This window comes from Dendrobates tinctorius, unplaced genomic scaffold (assembly GCF_039654945.1).
Source record: "Dendrobates tinctorius isolate UK_male_01 unplaced genomic scaffold, ASM3965494v1 ptg000201l, whole genome shotgun sequence".
NCBI lineage: Eukaryota > Metazoa > Chordata > Amphibia > Anura > Dendrobatidae > Dendrobates > Dendrobates tinctorius.
The window spans coordinates 5,061,790-5,078,009 of NW_027361868.1; the positions used below are offsets into that span (position 1 = coordinate 5,061,790).

Here is a 16,220-nt window from a genome sequence, read left to right on the forward strand (position 1 = left end):
AATTTCATGTCAATATCACCTTTACAAATAGATTTACTTAGAAAGTTAGTGGCATGTTCAAAACTTATTTCAGCCGCTGAATCATTCTGCCCTAAATGTTGTAAATTTCCTCCATCCACTGTTGCCTATTCACATGGACTGATGTTCATATCTCCTGACAACCACAGAGGGATTTTTTTTTTTTAGGGGTCAGGTGCTCACATCGACCAGAGTGATATAAAATTATCTGATTTGTAGGTACAGTTGCAATACATTGGTTATAACACAGGCAAAAGTTTGCTCCTTTTTAATACCAGATGTAAATTATAAGTTCCCCCCCACAAAGTACAGTTTTCCCTTCTGTTTCCCTATGGATATGAAGCCTCACGGACTTTTTTTTTTTTTACTCTAATGCTTGTATTTTGGGCTAAAAATAATTTTTGCCAATGGTGATAAGTGAAAATTTTACACCATTTAGTTTTCACAAACTTTGTTTCCCTGCACATCTACATTAGCTGATCCGTCCGTGAGCTTGATCTGAAGAAGGTTTTGTATCTCCCTTATCAGTTTTTTTTAGCTGCTCCATACTGATTTATCAGCACATGCCATATGAAAGTTAAGTTGTACTTTGATGCAGTCATATTTTTCTTCCTTTGACACAAAACTGATTCATTGTCAGTCCATCCATTGATTTCAGCTTTTTAAAGCTAATGAGGTCACGATGATGCTGATTTCCATTTTTAGCCATTTGTGAGTCCACTAGTTTGAAGATTATAACATGGTTTTGTATGCAGCACTAGAAATACATAAGATATATATGTTTATCACTATATCATGCCTATCAATTATACACTGATGGTATGATAACAGAGGATCCACCATTCACAATAGGAGATGTCACAGCTCACCTCCTCCTCCTGTACAATGACAGATAACACCTCTATATACCGTAGATAACAGATGAACCACCACTCACAATAGGCTATGTACATGAGAAGGAGAGCTGTGATGTCAACTGTTGTGAATGGTGGATTCTGTGTTGTCTAATTTAAATAGAGGTGTTATCACTCATTGTACAGGAAGAGGAGGTGAGCTGCGCCAATGACTGATGACACCTCCATCATTCACAATAGGCGATATCAAAGCTCACCTCCTCTTGTACAATGATTGATCACACCTCTATATACAGTACATAACACAGGATCCACCATTCACAATAGGCGATATCTCACCTTACCTCCTCCTCCTGTACAATGACTGATCACACCTCTATATACAGTAGATGACACAAGATCCACCATTCACAATAGGTGAGTTCACAGCTCACCTCCTCCTCTACAATGACTGATAACACCTCAATATACAGTAGCTAACACAGGATCCACCATTCACAATAGTTGATGTCACAGCTCACCTTCTCCTCCTCCTGTGCAGACTGATAACACCTCTATATACAGTAAATAACTCAGGATCCACCATTCACAATAGGGGATGTCACAGCTCACCTCCTCCTCCTGTACAATGACTGATAACTGCTCTATGTACAGTTGATAACACAGTATCCACCATTCACAATAGGTGATATCACAGCTCACCTCCTCCTCCTTTACATGTCTGATATGATAACACCTCTCTTATATATGTGCAGTACTTCACACCACATCTGTCTGTTCTGTCTGTGACCAGGTGACGTCTGCTGTTACAACAGATCACAGAACAGAATATCTACTGGGGATGGAAACTCGTGTTGTGGAGATCACCCATACTCAACGTCTGGACCTCAGATCTGCTGCGGAGGATCACTGTATGATGGCGTTACTCAGACTTGTTGTGGTGGGAGAATAATCCCACCGGAGTTTATCTGCTGCGGAGATGATCAGGAGGGATCACTGTACAGACAGTCACTCGGTGAGTAAACGCTCATTATTTCTTTACTGTGTGGTATGAGTGGAGAGTCATGTATGAAGCTTTTATTGCTGGAAATGGAGACCCTAGGGTGTAATACTGTGTAGACATAGGCAGTCTGTGTACCGCGATATTGTGCTTCTTTGCAATGATGTTTTACAAAGGGTCAGAATGATGTGCCCAACCATAACGTCCTAATTTAATGAGATCTCATGCCATAAAAAACTGATAAGTTATTGGGTCACGGGTATTCTCAGAACCATGAACATGGCGTACTGTGATTGTGGAGGCCAATGTACACACAGGCTCTATCACAGGAACACACAACCTTTGCGTTCCAACAAAAAGTGCACAAAGTTTGGTGTGGAAGTAGCGTAAGGAGATGGAAATACTGCCCACCTTCCCCCTTGAAGACTTGTATTGGTTCACTATGTTTGAATGTGTAATAATCTGTCTTGTTAGTGACTAAGCTGTATTCTGCCAGCAACAGGTAGGGTTAAGAGTTGGGACTAGCCCTCAGTGGGAGGGGATATATTGAGAGGACAGATAGATATGGCCTAGCTTGCAGCTAGAGAAGACCTCTGGTCTGATAGCAGAGCCACATGATATGGGTGTCCAGACAGTGATAGGATGAGAGGAGACTGAGAGGACGGATAGCGTGATCCAGTCGAGGGACAAGAGAAAGAGACAAAAAGGAGTGGGTGATTCTCCGGAGACTAGGTCTGGGGCAGGAAGCCCAGCAGAGAAAAACTGAGCATGCAAGTGCAGTAGGTAAAAGGACGGAACAAAGCAAGGAATGTGATACACAGATGCAGGGCTAAAGTAGAAACATGCCTTTTCCTCAAAGTGGAGGAAAACTTACCAAGTGTTATGATAGTGTAGCAACTCACTCAGGAAAAAATGTGACACACTGAAAACTGCAAGTGACCCTGCTGGTTCCTGTACAGACTAAAGATTCTGATCCCACACTCCTTAGAGGTTTTTGCATGAGCTGAGATAGCCCAAACCACAGACTAGAAAATGGCAACTCGGTCCTATGGTGCCTGAAAGACCATCGAGTGCTTCACGTTCCTCCTAAATAACCAGAGGGCAGAGCAGAGTGTGAATTACCTACAAAAGGGAAAGTGTGCTGAGATAGAAAGAGATACGACAGAAAGTAAAACAAAGCACAAAAAAAGAAAATAAAGGAATAAGTACGTACTGTTAGATATGCCGCCTACTTCCTAAACAGAAGACAGGTGCAGGGTAAAGAACATAAACAGCAGAGCTAAACCCTAACTCGTTGTTCACTGACTAGCTTAAATTACAGCAGTATGGCTGGACATCCAAATGAGATTGCCATCAGAAGGAAATACCAGCAGGGGAAAGTATTTAAAGCCGCACCCGATAGGGCATGCAAATGAGTAAATGAAAACAACTGATACCCTAAAAGACTGGAGCAAGGATAACAGAAACTAAACATCCGGAATTCTGGATAAAAGGTGTTATCTGCTGTTCCTCGGCCGACAGAGAAGCAGAGGCTCAAGGGTTCAAACCCAGACTCATGATACCAGGTTATTTCAACCCATGCAAGCTCTTAAGAAGCAAATTCTCCTTGTTGAGCTCAGACTGGTGTAAGAAATGCAGTGATCCCTGGGAAAATTTTGCAAATTGTCCCTTCTCAAGATGAAAGAAAACATTTCTTCTAGTGCCCGTAGAGACCTACATAGAACTGCAGGTGCCCCATGGTGAAGGTCCAAATTTTAGTCAAACCACATGCTCCTGGCTCCTACTAAACAATCCATTGGGTTCCCCCAAATCTAGACCTGGGGGCCCAGTAAAAGTAATACAGGGCTCCTCCTGTTTAACCACTTAGATGCCATGGTGGCTCTTCATCACAGTATCTAAGGAGGTTAAGCTGCTGAAATCGGAGCTAGATGTATTTACTGTAGTTTCTGTATGGTGTCTGCTGCGCAAAACAGCCGGCAATTGCCATGGGTGAAGTGAGCTTGATATGGAAGTCAGCTCCACGTTAATTCTCCTGACTTCTACCGTACATATAGGGTAGATCATGATGTCGGGAAAAGTGGGCTGAGGGACATTCAGCATGAGGCACTCTCTGCTTATGAGCCCCATGTTGGTTGACTGTCTCTGATGTTCCGGAAAAAGTAGCTGCCACTGGCATCATAAAGTCAAATGTGCAGAAAGTAATTTATTTTTTGTTTAATTTTTTATTGCCCAATAATAATAATAATATAAGAACAATGGAAACAAAAAGATTAAAAAAAAAATTGCAAATGTCTTAGCAACAGTGACATCTACAGGTCATACCATTGTCCTGCATGCTGCGAAACCTACGCTAAGAGGACCATAAATAATGCTGACTATATTAAATAAAACTTTATTATTGGATATTGCATATATTTTATAACCTTGATGTAACACACCTTGTGTCGGCGCCATTATCCTAGCTGGCCAGAACTGGGGGCCGTATTGTTTAAATACTGCGCTGAATTACCTCCTTTATGAAAATAACATTGATTTGACTTTCTCACACCAAATCAAATTTCCTTCGTTCCCAGATCGGTTGTCTTTGTCAATATGTATTTTATAAATGGAGTGAATTAACAGATGCTGCTGGAACAGAACTGCTGGGGCAGCATTTAGGTTTTACTGCTCTCCATGGGCGGATGAGCTGTGTACGAGTGTAAGACAAGTGTCCTGGGAGAAGGAGCACACTGACTACTCCAACATCAGGTTGTATGCACACAATCGGGAATATGTATTTATAGATACTCATTATCCTACCTGCTGGTATCACACTGTGTGTGTGTGTGTATATGTGTGTATATATATATATATATATATATATAGTCATGGCCAAAAGTTTAGAGAATGACACAAATATTATATTTTCACATGATCTGCTGCCCTCTGGTTTTTATGTGTGTTTGTCAGATGTTTTTATCACATACAGAAATATAATTGCAATCATATTATGAGTAACAAAAGGTTATATTGACAGTTAGAATGAGTTAATGCAGCAAGTCAATATTTGCAGTGTTGACCCTTCTTCTTCAGGACCTCAGCAATTCTCCCTGGCATGCTCTCAATCAACTTCTGGATCAAATCCTGACTGATAGCAGTCCATTCTTGCAAAATCAATGCTTTTATTTTGTCTGAATTTGAAGGTTTTTGTTTGTCCACCCGTCTCTTGATGATTGACCACAAGTTCTCAATGGGATTAAGATCTGAGGAGTTTCCAGGCCATGGTCCCAAAATCTCTATGTTTTGTTCCCTGAGCCATTTAGTTATCACCTTTGCTTTGTGGCAAGGTGCTCCATCATGTTGAAAAAGGCATTGTTGATCGCCAAACTGCTCTTGGACGGTTGGGAGAAGTTGCTCTCGGAGGACATTCTGGTACCATTCTTTATTCATGGCTATGTTTTTAGGCAAGACTGAGAGAGAGCCCACTCCCTTGGCTGAGAAGCAACCCCACACATGAATGGTTTCAGGATGCTTGACAGTTGGCATGAAACAAGACTGGTGGTAGCGCTCACCTGGTCTTCTCCGAATAAGCCTTTTTCCAGATGTCCCAAACAATCGAAAAGGGGATTCATCAGAGAAAATGACTTTACCCCAGTCCTCAGCAGTCCACTCCCTGTACCTCTTGCAGAATATCAGTCTGTCCATGATGTTTTTCCTGGAGAGAAGTGGCTTCTTTGCTGCCCTCCTTGAGACCAGGCCTTGCTCCAAGAGTCTCCGCCTCACAGTGCGTGCAGATGCACTCACACCTGCCTGCTGCCATTCCTGAGCAAGCTCTGCACTGCTGGTAGCCCGATCCCGCAGCTGAAACACTTTTAAGAGATGGTCCTGGCGCTTGCTGGTCTTTTTTGGGCGCCCTGGAGCCTTTTTGGCAACAAGGGAAGCTCTCTCCTTGAAGTTCTTGATGATGCGATAGATTGTTGACTGAGGTGCAATCTTTCTAGCTGCGATACTCTTCCCTGTTAGGCCATTTTTGTGCAGTGCAATGATGACTGCACGTGTTTCTTTAGAGATAACCATGGTTAACAGAAGAGAAACAATGATGCCAAGCACCAGCCTCCTTTTAAAGTGTCCAGTGGTGTCATTCTTACTTAATCATGACAGATTGATCTCCAGCCCTGTCCTCATCAACACCCACACCTGTGTTAATGGAGCAATCACTGAAATGATGTTAGCTGGTCCTTTTAAGGCAGGGCTGCAATGATGTTGAAATGTGTTTTGGGGGATAAAGTTCATTTTCTAGGCAAATATTGACTTTGCAAGTAATTGCTGTTAAGCTGATCACTCTTTATAACATTCTGGAGTATATGCAAATTGCCATTAGAAAAAATGAAGCAGTAGACTTTGTAAAAATTAATATTTGTGTCATTCTCAAAACTTTTGGCCATGACTGTACTAGCTGAAGAGCCCGGCGCTGCCCGGGCATAGTAACTAACTGTGGTTAGTTATAACAAATTATAATTATCCCCCATCCCATAGTCCCGTGCCCATATACCCATCATACATATCCACCATCCCATAGGCCCGTGCCCATATACCCATCATACATATCCTCCATCCGATAGTCGAGTGCCCATATACCCATCACACATCCTCCATCCCATAGTCCCGTGCCCATATGCCCATCACACATATCCACCATCCCATAGGCCCGTGCCCATATACCCATCATACATATTCGCCATCCCATAGTCGAGTGCCCATATACCCATCACACATCCTTCATCTCATAGTCCCATGCCCATATACCCATCATACATATCCTCCATCCCATAGTCCCGTGCCCATATACCCATCATACATATCCTCCATGTGTGTGTGTATATATATATATATATATATATATACACAGTATATATATATATATATATATATATATTATACATATTAATATATATCATTACTATTTCTAAAAACAAGATAGTCATACATTTACCAAATGAGAAATATTATCATTGTATTGTGTATAGCTCACTGTCATGACTCTGTTTTCGGGTGTCTGGGACCAGGGGCTCCTTCCCTGTCCCTAATGCTAGGGGCACCTGTTGTGAGTTCATTGAGTTCTCCTTCCAGGCTCCCTCTGGTGGTAACAGGAGGTAGTGAGGTTGATTTAATTAGTAGAGATCTGCCACCTGATGATGAGGATAACGATTGGATCCCTGGAATCTCAGTCTGGATTTAAGACTGCCGACGCCCTATTCTGGTGCTGGTGATTCCTTCTGGCTTTTCAGGTCTTGGTTTTCAGCTCTGTTCCAGTCATCTCAAGCTAAGTGTTTCTGCTAATGTTCACACTTGATTTTGTTGGTCTATTCAGTTTTTTGGGTGGTCAGCCAGCCCCGCCTGGGGCTGTGCTGAGTTTCCACTCTTATTTATCTGTATTTGCCAATTTGCTTTTTGTCCCTTATTAGATTGGCCTCTTTTTGCTCTGTCTCAGAATATTTCAGAGTGCTGATATAGTGGGAGAAGTCTAGTGACTTCAAGGTTAATTTTGTTATCAGAAGTGTTGGACATTATTTTGTGGGGTTTTGGGCAGATTGCAGACAGTGTCTTTCCTTTCCTCTCCTTTCTAGTTAGTTTGGGCCCCATCGTTTGCTCAGCCTATTTTCCTACCTGTGTTTGTGTTTTCATCTTGTTTCACCGTCAATACATGTGTGGGGGCTGTCTATTCCTTTGGGGTCTGCTCTGGGGCAGTTAGTTTTCCCCTTTTCTTGCTTTAGGCTTATTTAGTCCTCTGGCCGTGACGAGGCGTCTAGGATCATCGTAGGTACGCTCCACGGCTGCTGCTAGTTGTGTGGTTAGGATCAGGGATCTGCAATCTGCATAGTTACCAACCTCTCTGGTTTTTCTGGGCTTAGCATGTTTAGGTTTTTTCCTCCTCGGCGACCCATTCATAACAGGCACCCTTGCTCAGCCTGTTCCCCGGATTACTTCTGATGGTGAAGACGCCGGGGCCACGTACCTTGCGTTAGCTCCTGAATCTGCCCTCAGTCTGAACCCTTCCCCCACCCAGAGAAGAGGGGAGTAGTACTGTACCGTAATACGCCACCCAGACTAACAAGGTAATACGAACAGGGAAAACGAGAAATACCAATCATACAAATATACTCACACTTACAACAGAGGAATGAACTGGGGAGTGAAGGATGAGTTTCAGCCACAGTAGGAAAAGAAAGGGAATTATCACACTCTCAAAACCTAGCAACAGTCACAAATTACTGTTATTGTGAACAGTAAAGCAAGTTGAAGTGGAAATTATCTCTAAATGGCCTAAAGTTAAAGATGACACATTTCCTTTTTATTTTAAGCAAAAAATCTATTTTTTCATGTTTTAAATTTTAAAAATTACAAAAAGGAAAATGGGCTGATGCTAAAGTTTGTACACCCTGTATTTTTAGCACATAGTATCACCCCCTTTCAAAAACATCATAGCTCGTAAATGCTTTTTTGTAGCCAGACATGAGTCTTTGAATTCTTGCTTGAGGGATTTTCATCCATTCTTCCTGGGTTGACTTGCCTCCTCTGCTATTTTGAGGTCTAGCCACAGATTTTCAATGATGTTCAGATCAGGGGACTGTGAGGGCCATTGTAAAACCTTCAGCTTGTGCTTTTTGAGGTCGTCTTTTGTACATTTTGACGTGTGTTTAGGATCATTCTCCATTTGTAGAAGCCATCCTCTTTTCACCTTCAGCTTTTTTACAGATGGTGTTAAGTTTGTATCAAGAATTTGCTGTCATTTCATTGAATCCATTCTTCCCTCTACCCATAAAATGTTCCCCGTGCCATTGGTGTAACACAACCCCAAAGCATGATTGATCGACCCCTATGTTTAATGGTTGGCGAGATGTTCTTTTCCTTAAATTCTGTGCCCTTTTTTCTCCATACATACCTTTGATTATTGTGGCCAAAGAGTTCTGTGTTAACCTAATTGGCCACATGACTTGTTTCCAAAATGCATCAAGCTTGTTTAGATGTCCTTTTGAATATACCTGATGCTGAAATTTTATGGTGAGGATGCAGGAGAAGTTTTCTTTTGATGACTCTTCCATGAAGACCATATTTGTGCAGGTGTCTCTAAACAGTTGAACAATGTACCACAACTCCAGAGTCTGCAAAATATTTCTGAAGGTCTTTTGCAGTCAAGGAGGGGTTCTGATTTGCCTCTATGGCAGTCCTACGAGCACCCCTCACTGAAATTTTGCTTGGTCTTCCAGACCTTACCTTATCTTATCTTGACCTCCACTGTTTCTTTTAAGTGCCATTTCTTAATTACATTTCGAACTGAGGAAAGGGCAACTTGAAAACACTTTTGTAATGGACTGGGTGGTGGAACCACTGAGCCATGATCTGAGGAAAACTTGCAGGGGCATGACTAGGTGCCTTATGAAGTCTGATCTCGGATGCACGGCGGCTGATGATACCACAATCTGAGGTGAAGCGAGGGAGGAGGGAACAGGGGCTACAGGAGGACTGACCTCGGGTGGATGGTAGCTAACCCCCAAGGATCAGGAGGCAGGAATGGCCAGGAATGTTAGGCTTGGCAAACACGGGCGGATAGACAGGCAGCTGGACACAGTTGAAAGACAGGCAGGCTGACAAGACAGGCAGGCGAGCACGGCAGATAGGCAGGCGGGCACAGCTGATAGGTAAGTATACAGGAATACGAGCACTGGGACCTGAGAACTAACACGAGTGTTATGATCAAACGTACAACATTGCACAGGCACCTCCCATTAAGTGGAGGTTCCTTATATAATAAGTGTCTCCCACCCATTGGCTGGGGACACTTTAGGATGACGTGCTTTAAGAGAACAGTACCTCGCACGTCCTATACACAGTGCCCGGGGCTCTGCGCGCAGTGCACGCACCCCAGGCATCCGCACCCAGAGCAGGAAGTGTGGGACAGAGGCCTTGGCAATGAGTGAGCCTGCGTCTCTGCGGGGGGAGAGAGGCAGAAGGTGGAGACGCCGGCGCTACAGCTTTCCTATCTTCTTATAGCCTTCTCCTGCTTTGCGGGCCTACACCATTTTCATTTTCAGAGTGCTAGGCAGCTGCTTAGAAGAAAGCATGGCTGCTGATTTTTGGCACAAGGTTAGAGGAAACTTGACTTTTATAACACTGGGAAATTTACATCACCTGGCCTTTCCTAACGATGATAGTGAACAAGCCATAACCCTAACAGGCTAATTAAGGTCTGAAACCTTAGTCAAAGTTATCTGAGCATACAAATCTTCAAGGGTGCCCAAACTTTTGCATCAGCTCATTTTCATTTTTGTAATTATTAAAATGTAAAAAATGGCAATTGTTTTTTTTCCTAAAATGTAAAGAAAATGTGTCATCTTTAACTTTTAGACCTTTTAGAGATCACTATCAACTAACTGTCACTGTATGAGTGAGTGGTCGGAACCTTGCATGCCTAAGCTACTGCAATGCCCTGGGCATGAGGTAAGCGATATAGTGAATCAGAAGAACTATACTACATTTCTAACTTGAGGTATTTGCTAATATTATTATTAATACACTTACTAGACATTGGGATAGGATCTTGGAGATGGAAATACCCTTAAAGTGATAACCCTAGACAAGAGCAAAATGATGCGGCCACACCAGGGCCATTTATTAGCGCCATAGTTAGCTTGGTGTAGCTAGGTTCCACTATTTGCTGTCAGTTCTGTATTGATGGCACTGATGGACATCATATAATTTCACAGGGAAAGAACATAATGTATCTTTGCAGCCAATGGCTTTAATGACTATGTTCAGTGTAAATAAGAACAAGGAGTCCTGAAAGTAATGATCCGGCCCCCACAGAGCCCTGATCTCATATCACACAGTGTGTCTGGGATCACATGAAGAGACAGAAGGATCTGCTAAGAAGATCTGTGGTGGGGACTCCAAGATGTTTGGAACATCCTCCCTGCCGAGTTTCTTCAAAACTGTGTCCAAGTAACTGAGAAGAAATGATGACGGCAAAGAACATTCATAAAATATTGATGGGATTTCGATTTCTCTTTTGTTCATTCACTTTGCAATTTGTTAATTGATAAAAATAAACTATTAAGGCTGGTTTCACACTTGCTTTTTTTTGCAGCGCGTTTTTCCCGCAAAAAAAACGCATTGAAAAAACGCATACAAAAGCATACAACTGCTGCGTTTTTTTCAAGCATTTTTATGAGCATGCATGAAAAAAACGCAGCGTTTTTATGCGTTTGTATGCCTTTTTAGTGCGTTTTTACCGCGTTTGCGTTTTTTCCAAACATTAGGTGGCCCCTCACACTAACCCAAACCATGACTTTACTAACCCTAACCCTGACCCTAACCCTAACCCTAACCCTAACCCTGACCCTAACCCTTAACCAAACCATACTTAACCCTAACCCAAACCCTAAACCCTAACTAACCCTAACCCTGACCCTAAACCTAACCCTAACCCTGACCCTAACCCTAACCCTGACCCTGACCCTAACCCTTAACCAAACCATACTTAACCCTAACCCAAATCCTAAACCCTAACTAACCCTAACCCTGACCCTAAACCTAACCCTGACCCTGACCCTAACCCTAACCCTAAACCCCCTTAACTAACCCTAACTCTAACCCAAACCCCTAAATTCCATGGTTAACAAAAAAAACGCATGTGCAAAAAAACGCATACATAAGCATGCCAATGCGCACATATGCGCACCCATAGACTATAATGGGTGTCTTGCTGTAAAAAAACGCATTGCGCGCGCATGCGTTTTTTTGAGGCAAGTCGGACGCCCCAAAAAATGCAACAGCGCATACCGCAAAAAAACGCATGCGCGGTAAAACGCGTACAAACGCATGTGTATGCGCACATAAGCGCATCCCATGCAAAGTATAGGAAAAAAAAACGCATGCGCTATTTAGCGCTAAAATACCGCGAAAAAAAACGCAAGTGTGAAACCAGCCTAACACTTCTATTTTTGAAAACTTCTTACTTTGCAGTATTATTTCCACACCTTCCTAAAACTTTTACACAATACTTTGAATCCCAAACTTAGGGCTCTAACTTGCAGAATCCAGGGTGAATTATTGGTCATGGTGTATGTAGATAACTGAGGTCTATTTCCAGGACAGCACATTCCCCGCATCCGACGTCACTTATTTTATTGGACAAGACAGAATCATTGGAATTTCACTACGCCTATTAATTTTTTACAGCCTTAAATTCATTGCTGATGTTTATTTCCCTAATTCATTGTATTAAATACCCTTAATGGGTTTGTAGAGAGACGAGATCCAAAAACTGCTAAGTGCTAGAACAAACGACAGTCTACGTACTACGACATTAGCAAAAGCGCTTTATTATTGGGTGTATCCGGGACAAATGGTCTGAGAAGCGTAAGCATCTAGAGCTGCTGTGTAGGGTGGACCTAGGTGATGATGTGTGAGCTGTGCTGTGGCTGCTAGGGATGTAGCAGAGCTAAATTTGCTTCTTGCCTAATCAATAAGTAGTGTGGTTGGGGTCACTGCAATCTTTCTGATTTGATGAGAGATAACATGTCTACCATGTTACAGATCTGCACAACATAGAATTGATATGGACATAAGGATGCATGAGGATTAGGATTTTTCTTCTTTATATAATTTTGATGCGTAAAGTGCACTGTTCACAACTGTCATAGTAAAGAAGCCTTTCCACCGCTTTACAGTTTTTACAGTAAAGACTTTAAATTGCTTCACAGCTCCTACAGTATGAAAACCTTTCCATCACTTCCCAAAAATTACAACAAACAAGCCTTACAACTTTAAGGTAAAGAATCCCTTCCATAGTTTAACAGATCTTACAGTATAGAATCTTTTCCACTGTTTCACAGCTCTTACAATAAAGAAGTCTTTCCACCACTTCACAGCTCTTACAAAAAAGAAGCTTTTACACAGCTTTACAGCTCTTACAGAAAAAAAGTCTTCCACTGCTTCATAGTTCTTACAATACATTTGCTTGCAGTGTTTGCCCTTTGGATAAATTTTTGAATTCCCACTCTGGTTTGAGCTTGTCCTGCCTAACCAACTCTGCACATTTATACTACCGTCTGGATTCTGACCCTTCTTTCCTTGACGTCATTGATTTTGACCCATTTCTGTCCTCATTTTTAATTCTCTGGTTCTGACACTGGGTAGTTTGTTTTTCCTCACTTGCTCATTTTGTTAAGAACAACTTTTCAGATGACGCTTGGGCAGAGTGCACTGTGAGGTTTCTCCGATTAAGCTGCCAGGAGCAGGACGTCATGTGACCGCAAGTATGCAATTTACATACTTCCGGCCACATTCCAACTAGACTGCATCTGGCCTCTCTCAGTACACTGGCATTGAGCGAGGCAGCGCACGTTTAGTCGTCTTGTGACCACATGTGAACAGATTGTATACTTGCAGTCAAGGTCTCGATACTCCCAGATATGGCATCAGAGAATACTCACGTTGTGAGGATTTAACAAGTTGGCAGTCACATTAGTGTTTTTGGTAAATTTTTTATTACAGCCTTCTCTGGGAAGCCTGAAAAGGGGCATACAAAAAAAGCAGTTGCATTTTTAACTGCAGAATCACTGTTTTTATGCACTACAAAAACACATTAGCAAAAGCGCTGCTTCAAAAGTGCACCAAAAATGCATAAAGTACATATAAAAAAAACCCCACACAAACAAAACACAATAATCAGAGCAGATTGCTAGTGCGTGTTTTGATACTGACACGTGCAGAAAAAAAACCCCAGTGGAAAAACCTTTAAGTGTTTTTTGCATGTTGGACATAACCTTACTGCTCACACAGCACTATCTGCTATCTCCTGATAGTCCATCCAACATAAGCCTGCAGCTGTTGTATACTGTAATAGGTGCCCATGCAGGAAAGATGGGATCCCTGTGTAAGGGCTCGTGCACCCAACCTATTTTCTCGAACGTTTGCTTTCTGTGACTTTCACAGATAGCTCTCGTGAGCTGTGCACATGTCAGTTTTTTTTTCTCCTTGGTCTATGTGGTCCGCGGAAAAAATTGGAGACATTTCATTTTGATCCAAGGGTCGGTTTCAGCAGTGCAAGTCTATAGGTCCATCAACAAAATCAGGCAGCACTATGATGACATCTGAGTGTGGTCCAATTTCCATGGGCTCACAGAAAGGGCAAATTAGAGACGCTTCTTTTTTTGTTTTTCTCTCCACGTACAAGAAAAACTGATGGCACTCCAATCAAAATAATCGGTACATTTTTCACGTATGTGGATAAATCAACCCGAAGGATGAAAAACGGAGATCCCATGCCAGAGTGGCCGCCACTAAGTCTGTCTGTGTCCGTCCGCTTTGGGCTAGTGGATTGTTCCATTTTTTTGTTGGTTACATCAAAGTTTTGAAATAGCTATAGTATCCTCTATAGAGGCCCAGGTTGAACCTTTTGAACTTTATAAATCACATTTGTCCAATACCTGCACTTCTCACATCTGTGATCCCCTCAACACTGGCACAAGCCAATATGTCCAAAGTCGTGAATATTAGAGGCCAGCTTAATATTCAGTATAGCTTATCTGCGGCCTCCAAAGCTTATGGCGTTTAATTCTAAAGCTTGCCGTAAACCATTGGTTTTACAGATTTATTGAATTAGTAATTCATCAGCCAGCTGTGTTTATACATTCCTTCGCTTCTGTGATGCACATTAAATAATTGTTGGCAGGATTTCATGAAAACAGATTTTTTTTTTTCGTTGCGATACACTTTCTCCTTGACTTTCCTGAGGAAATGTGGGCTGACAGTGAACGGCAGGATAGAATATTGTTGTGTAGATCATATAACAAAGTATTGTAGGGTGGGGATAGTTTTGGTATTGGCCAAAGGGTGGCCTAAATTAAAGTGGTCAAAGGCGTAAAGATAATTTGGCTCTGGAGACCATATGATGGTTTCCGTCCATGGACATGTGGCTACGTCCTTGTGCCTTGGGTCCCAAAAACTTTTTTTGCCTCATTAGAAGTCCCCATTATAATGCTACTGGACACTGTTACGGATTTGTGCATTTGTGCCTAAGAGTTTTATATCATGTCCCAGTCAGTTAGGTCAGTGGATGGCAAGATAGACAGGAAAATTGGAAAAGGGTCAAATGTTTCCACAGTAAAATTTGAAGAAGTTCTCTAGCATCCTGCCACAACTCTGTTGTCGGGTGTCCCAGGACCAAGGGCTCCTTAGCTGTCCCTAACAATAGGGGTGCCCTAGCTCACCCTGTTCCCCGGATTACGTCTGATGGGGAAGATGCTGGGGCCACGTACCTTGCTTTAGCTCCTGTACCTGTCCTAAGTCTGTACTCTTTCATCTCCCAGGGAAGAGGGGAATAGTAGTGGACCATAGTACACCAACCAGACTAACAAGGTAATACGAACAGGGATAAAGGAAAATTCCAATCATAGAAATATACAACAAATGAACAACAGAGGAAAACACCGGGGAGTGGAGGATGGGGTTAAACCAAAGTAGGAGAAGAAAGGAAATTATCACACATTCAAAACCTAGCAACAGTCACAGATAAATCCACCCAAAGCCTTCTCCAGCAACAACCAACAGCAACATCCAGCCATGCAGAATAAGCTTTCTCTGACAAGCGCTAACCAGGTCCCAGATTATATCCAAGATGGGAGTGGCTAACAGTGCACAGCTGAGAGCCATAACCCAGGAAAGTTTCCAGGAGTTCCAAACTGAGCAGCTTAACCTCTGCACTGCTAAAAGAAATTTATGCCATTTAATATGAAGGTGAAATGCTTGTAATCAGTGCAGGAGTAGGAAAAATCAGACACTGATGTCTTCTGGCTCCTCTCTAACATAGTAGCATAGTAACATAGTAATTAAGGTTGATGGAAGACTTTAAGTCCATCTAGCTCAACCCATATCCTATCCTAACCTGCCCTAACATGTTAATCCAGAGGAAGGCAAAAAACCCATGTGGCAATCAGTAAGCTTCACATTGGGAAAAAAAATTCCTTCCCGACTCCACATACGGCAATCACACTAGCTCCCTGGATCAACGCAATATTAAGGAAACTAGTGTATATACCCTGTAATATTATACTTTTCAAGAAAGGCATCCAGGCCCCTCTTAAATTTTAATAGTCTTTCTTATACACCGGAGACCAGAACTGTACACAGTATTCTAAGTGTGGTCGCACTAGTGACTTGTATAGGGGTAAAATTATGTTCTCCTCATGAGCATCTATGCCTCTTTTAATGCATCCCATTATTTTATTTGCCTTTGCAGCAGCTGCCTGACATTGGTCACTACTGTAAGTTTGTCGTCCACCCATACACCCAAGTCTTTTTCAGTG

The 16,220-nt window shown here is 42.3% G+C and overlaps 1 protein-coding gene across 1 annotated transcript in view; it reads left to right on the forward strand.

Annotated features, from left to right (window-relative positions):
- USH2A (usherin) overlaps positions 1–16,220 on the forward strand; it is a 994,545-nt gene that overhangs the window by 797,991 nt on the left and 180,334 nt on the right. The window contains exon 49 of the mRNA XM_073553328.1: positions 1,666–1,887. Within this exon, the coding sequence (XP_073409429.1) occupies positions 1,666–1,887 (222 nt within the window). The remainder of the gene's footprint in view (positions 1–1,665; positions 1,888–16,220) is intronic.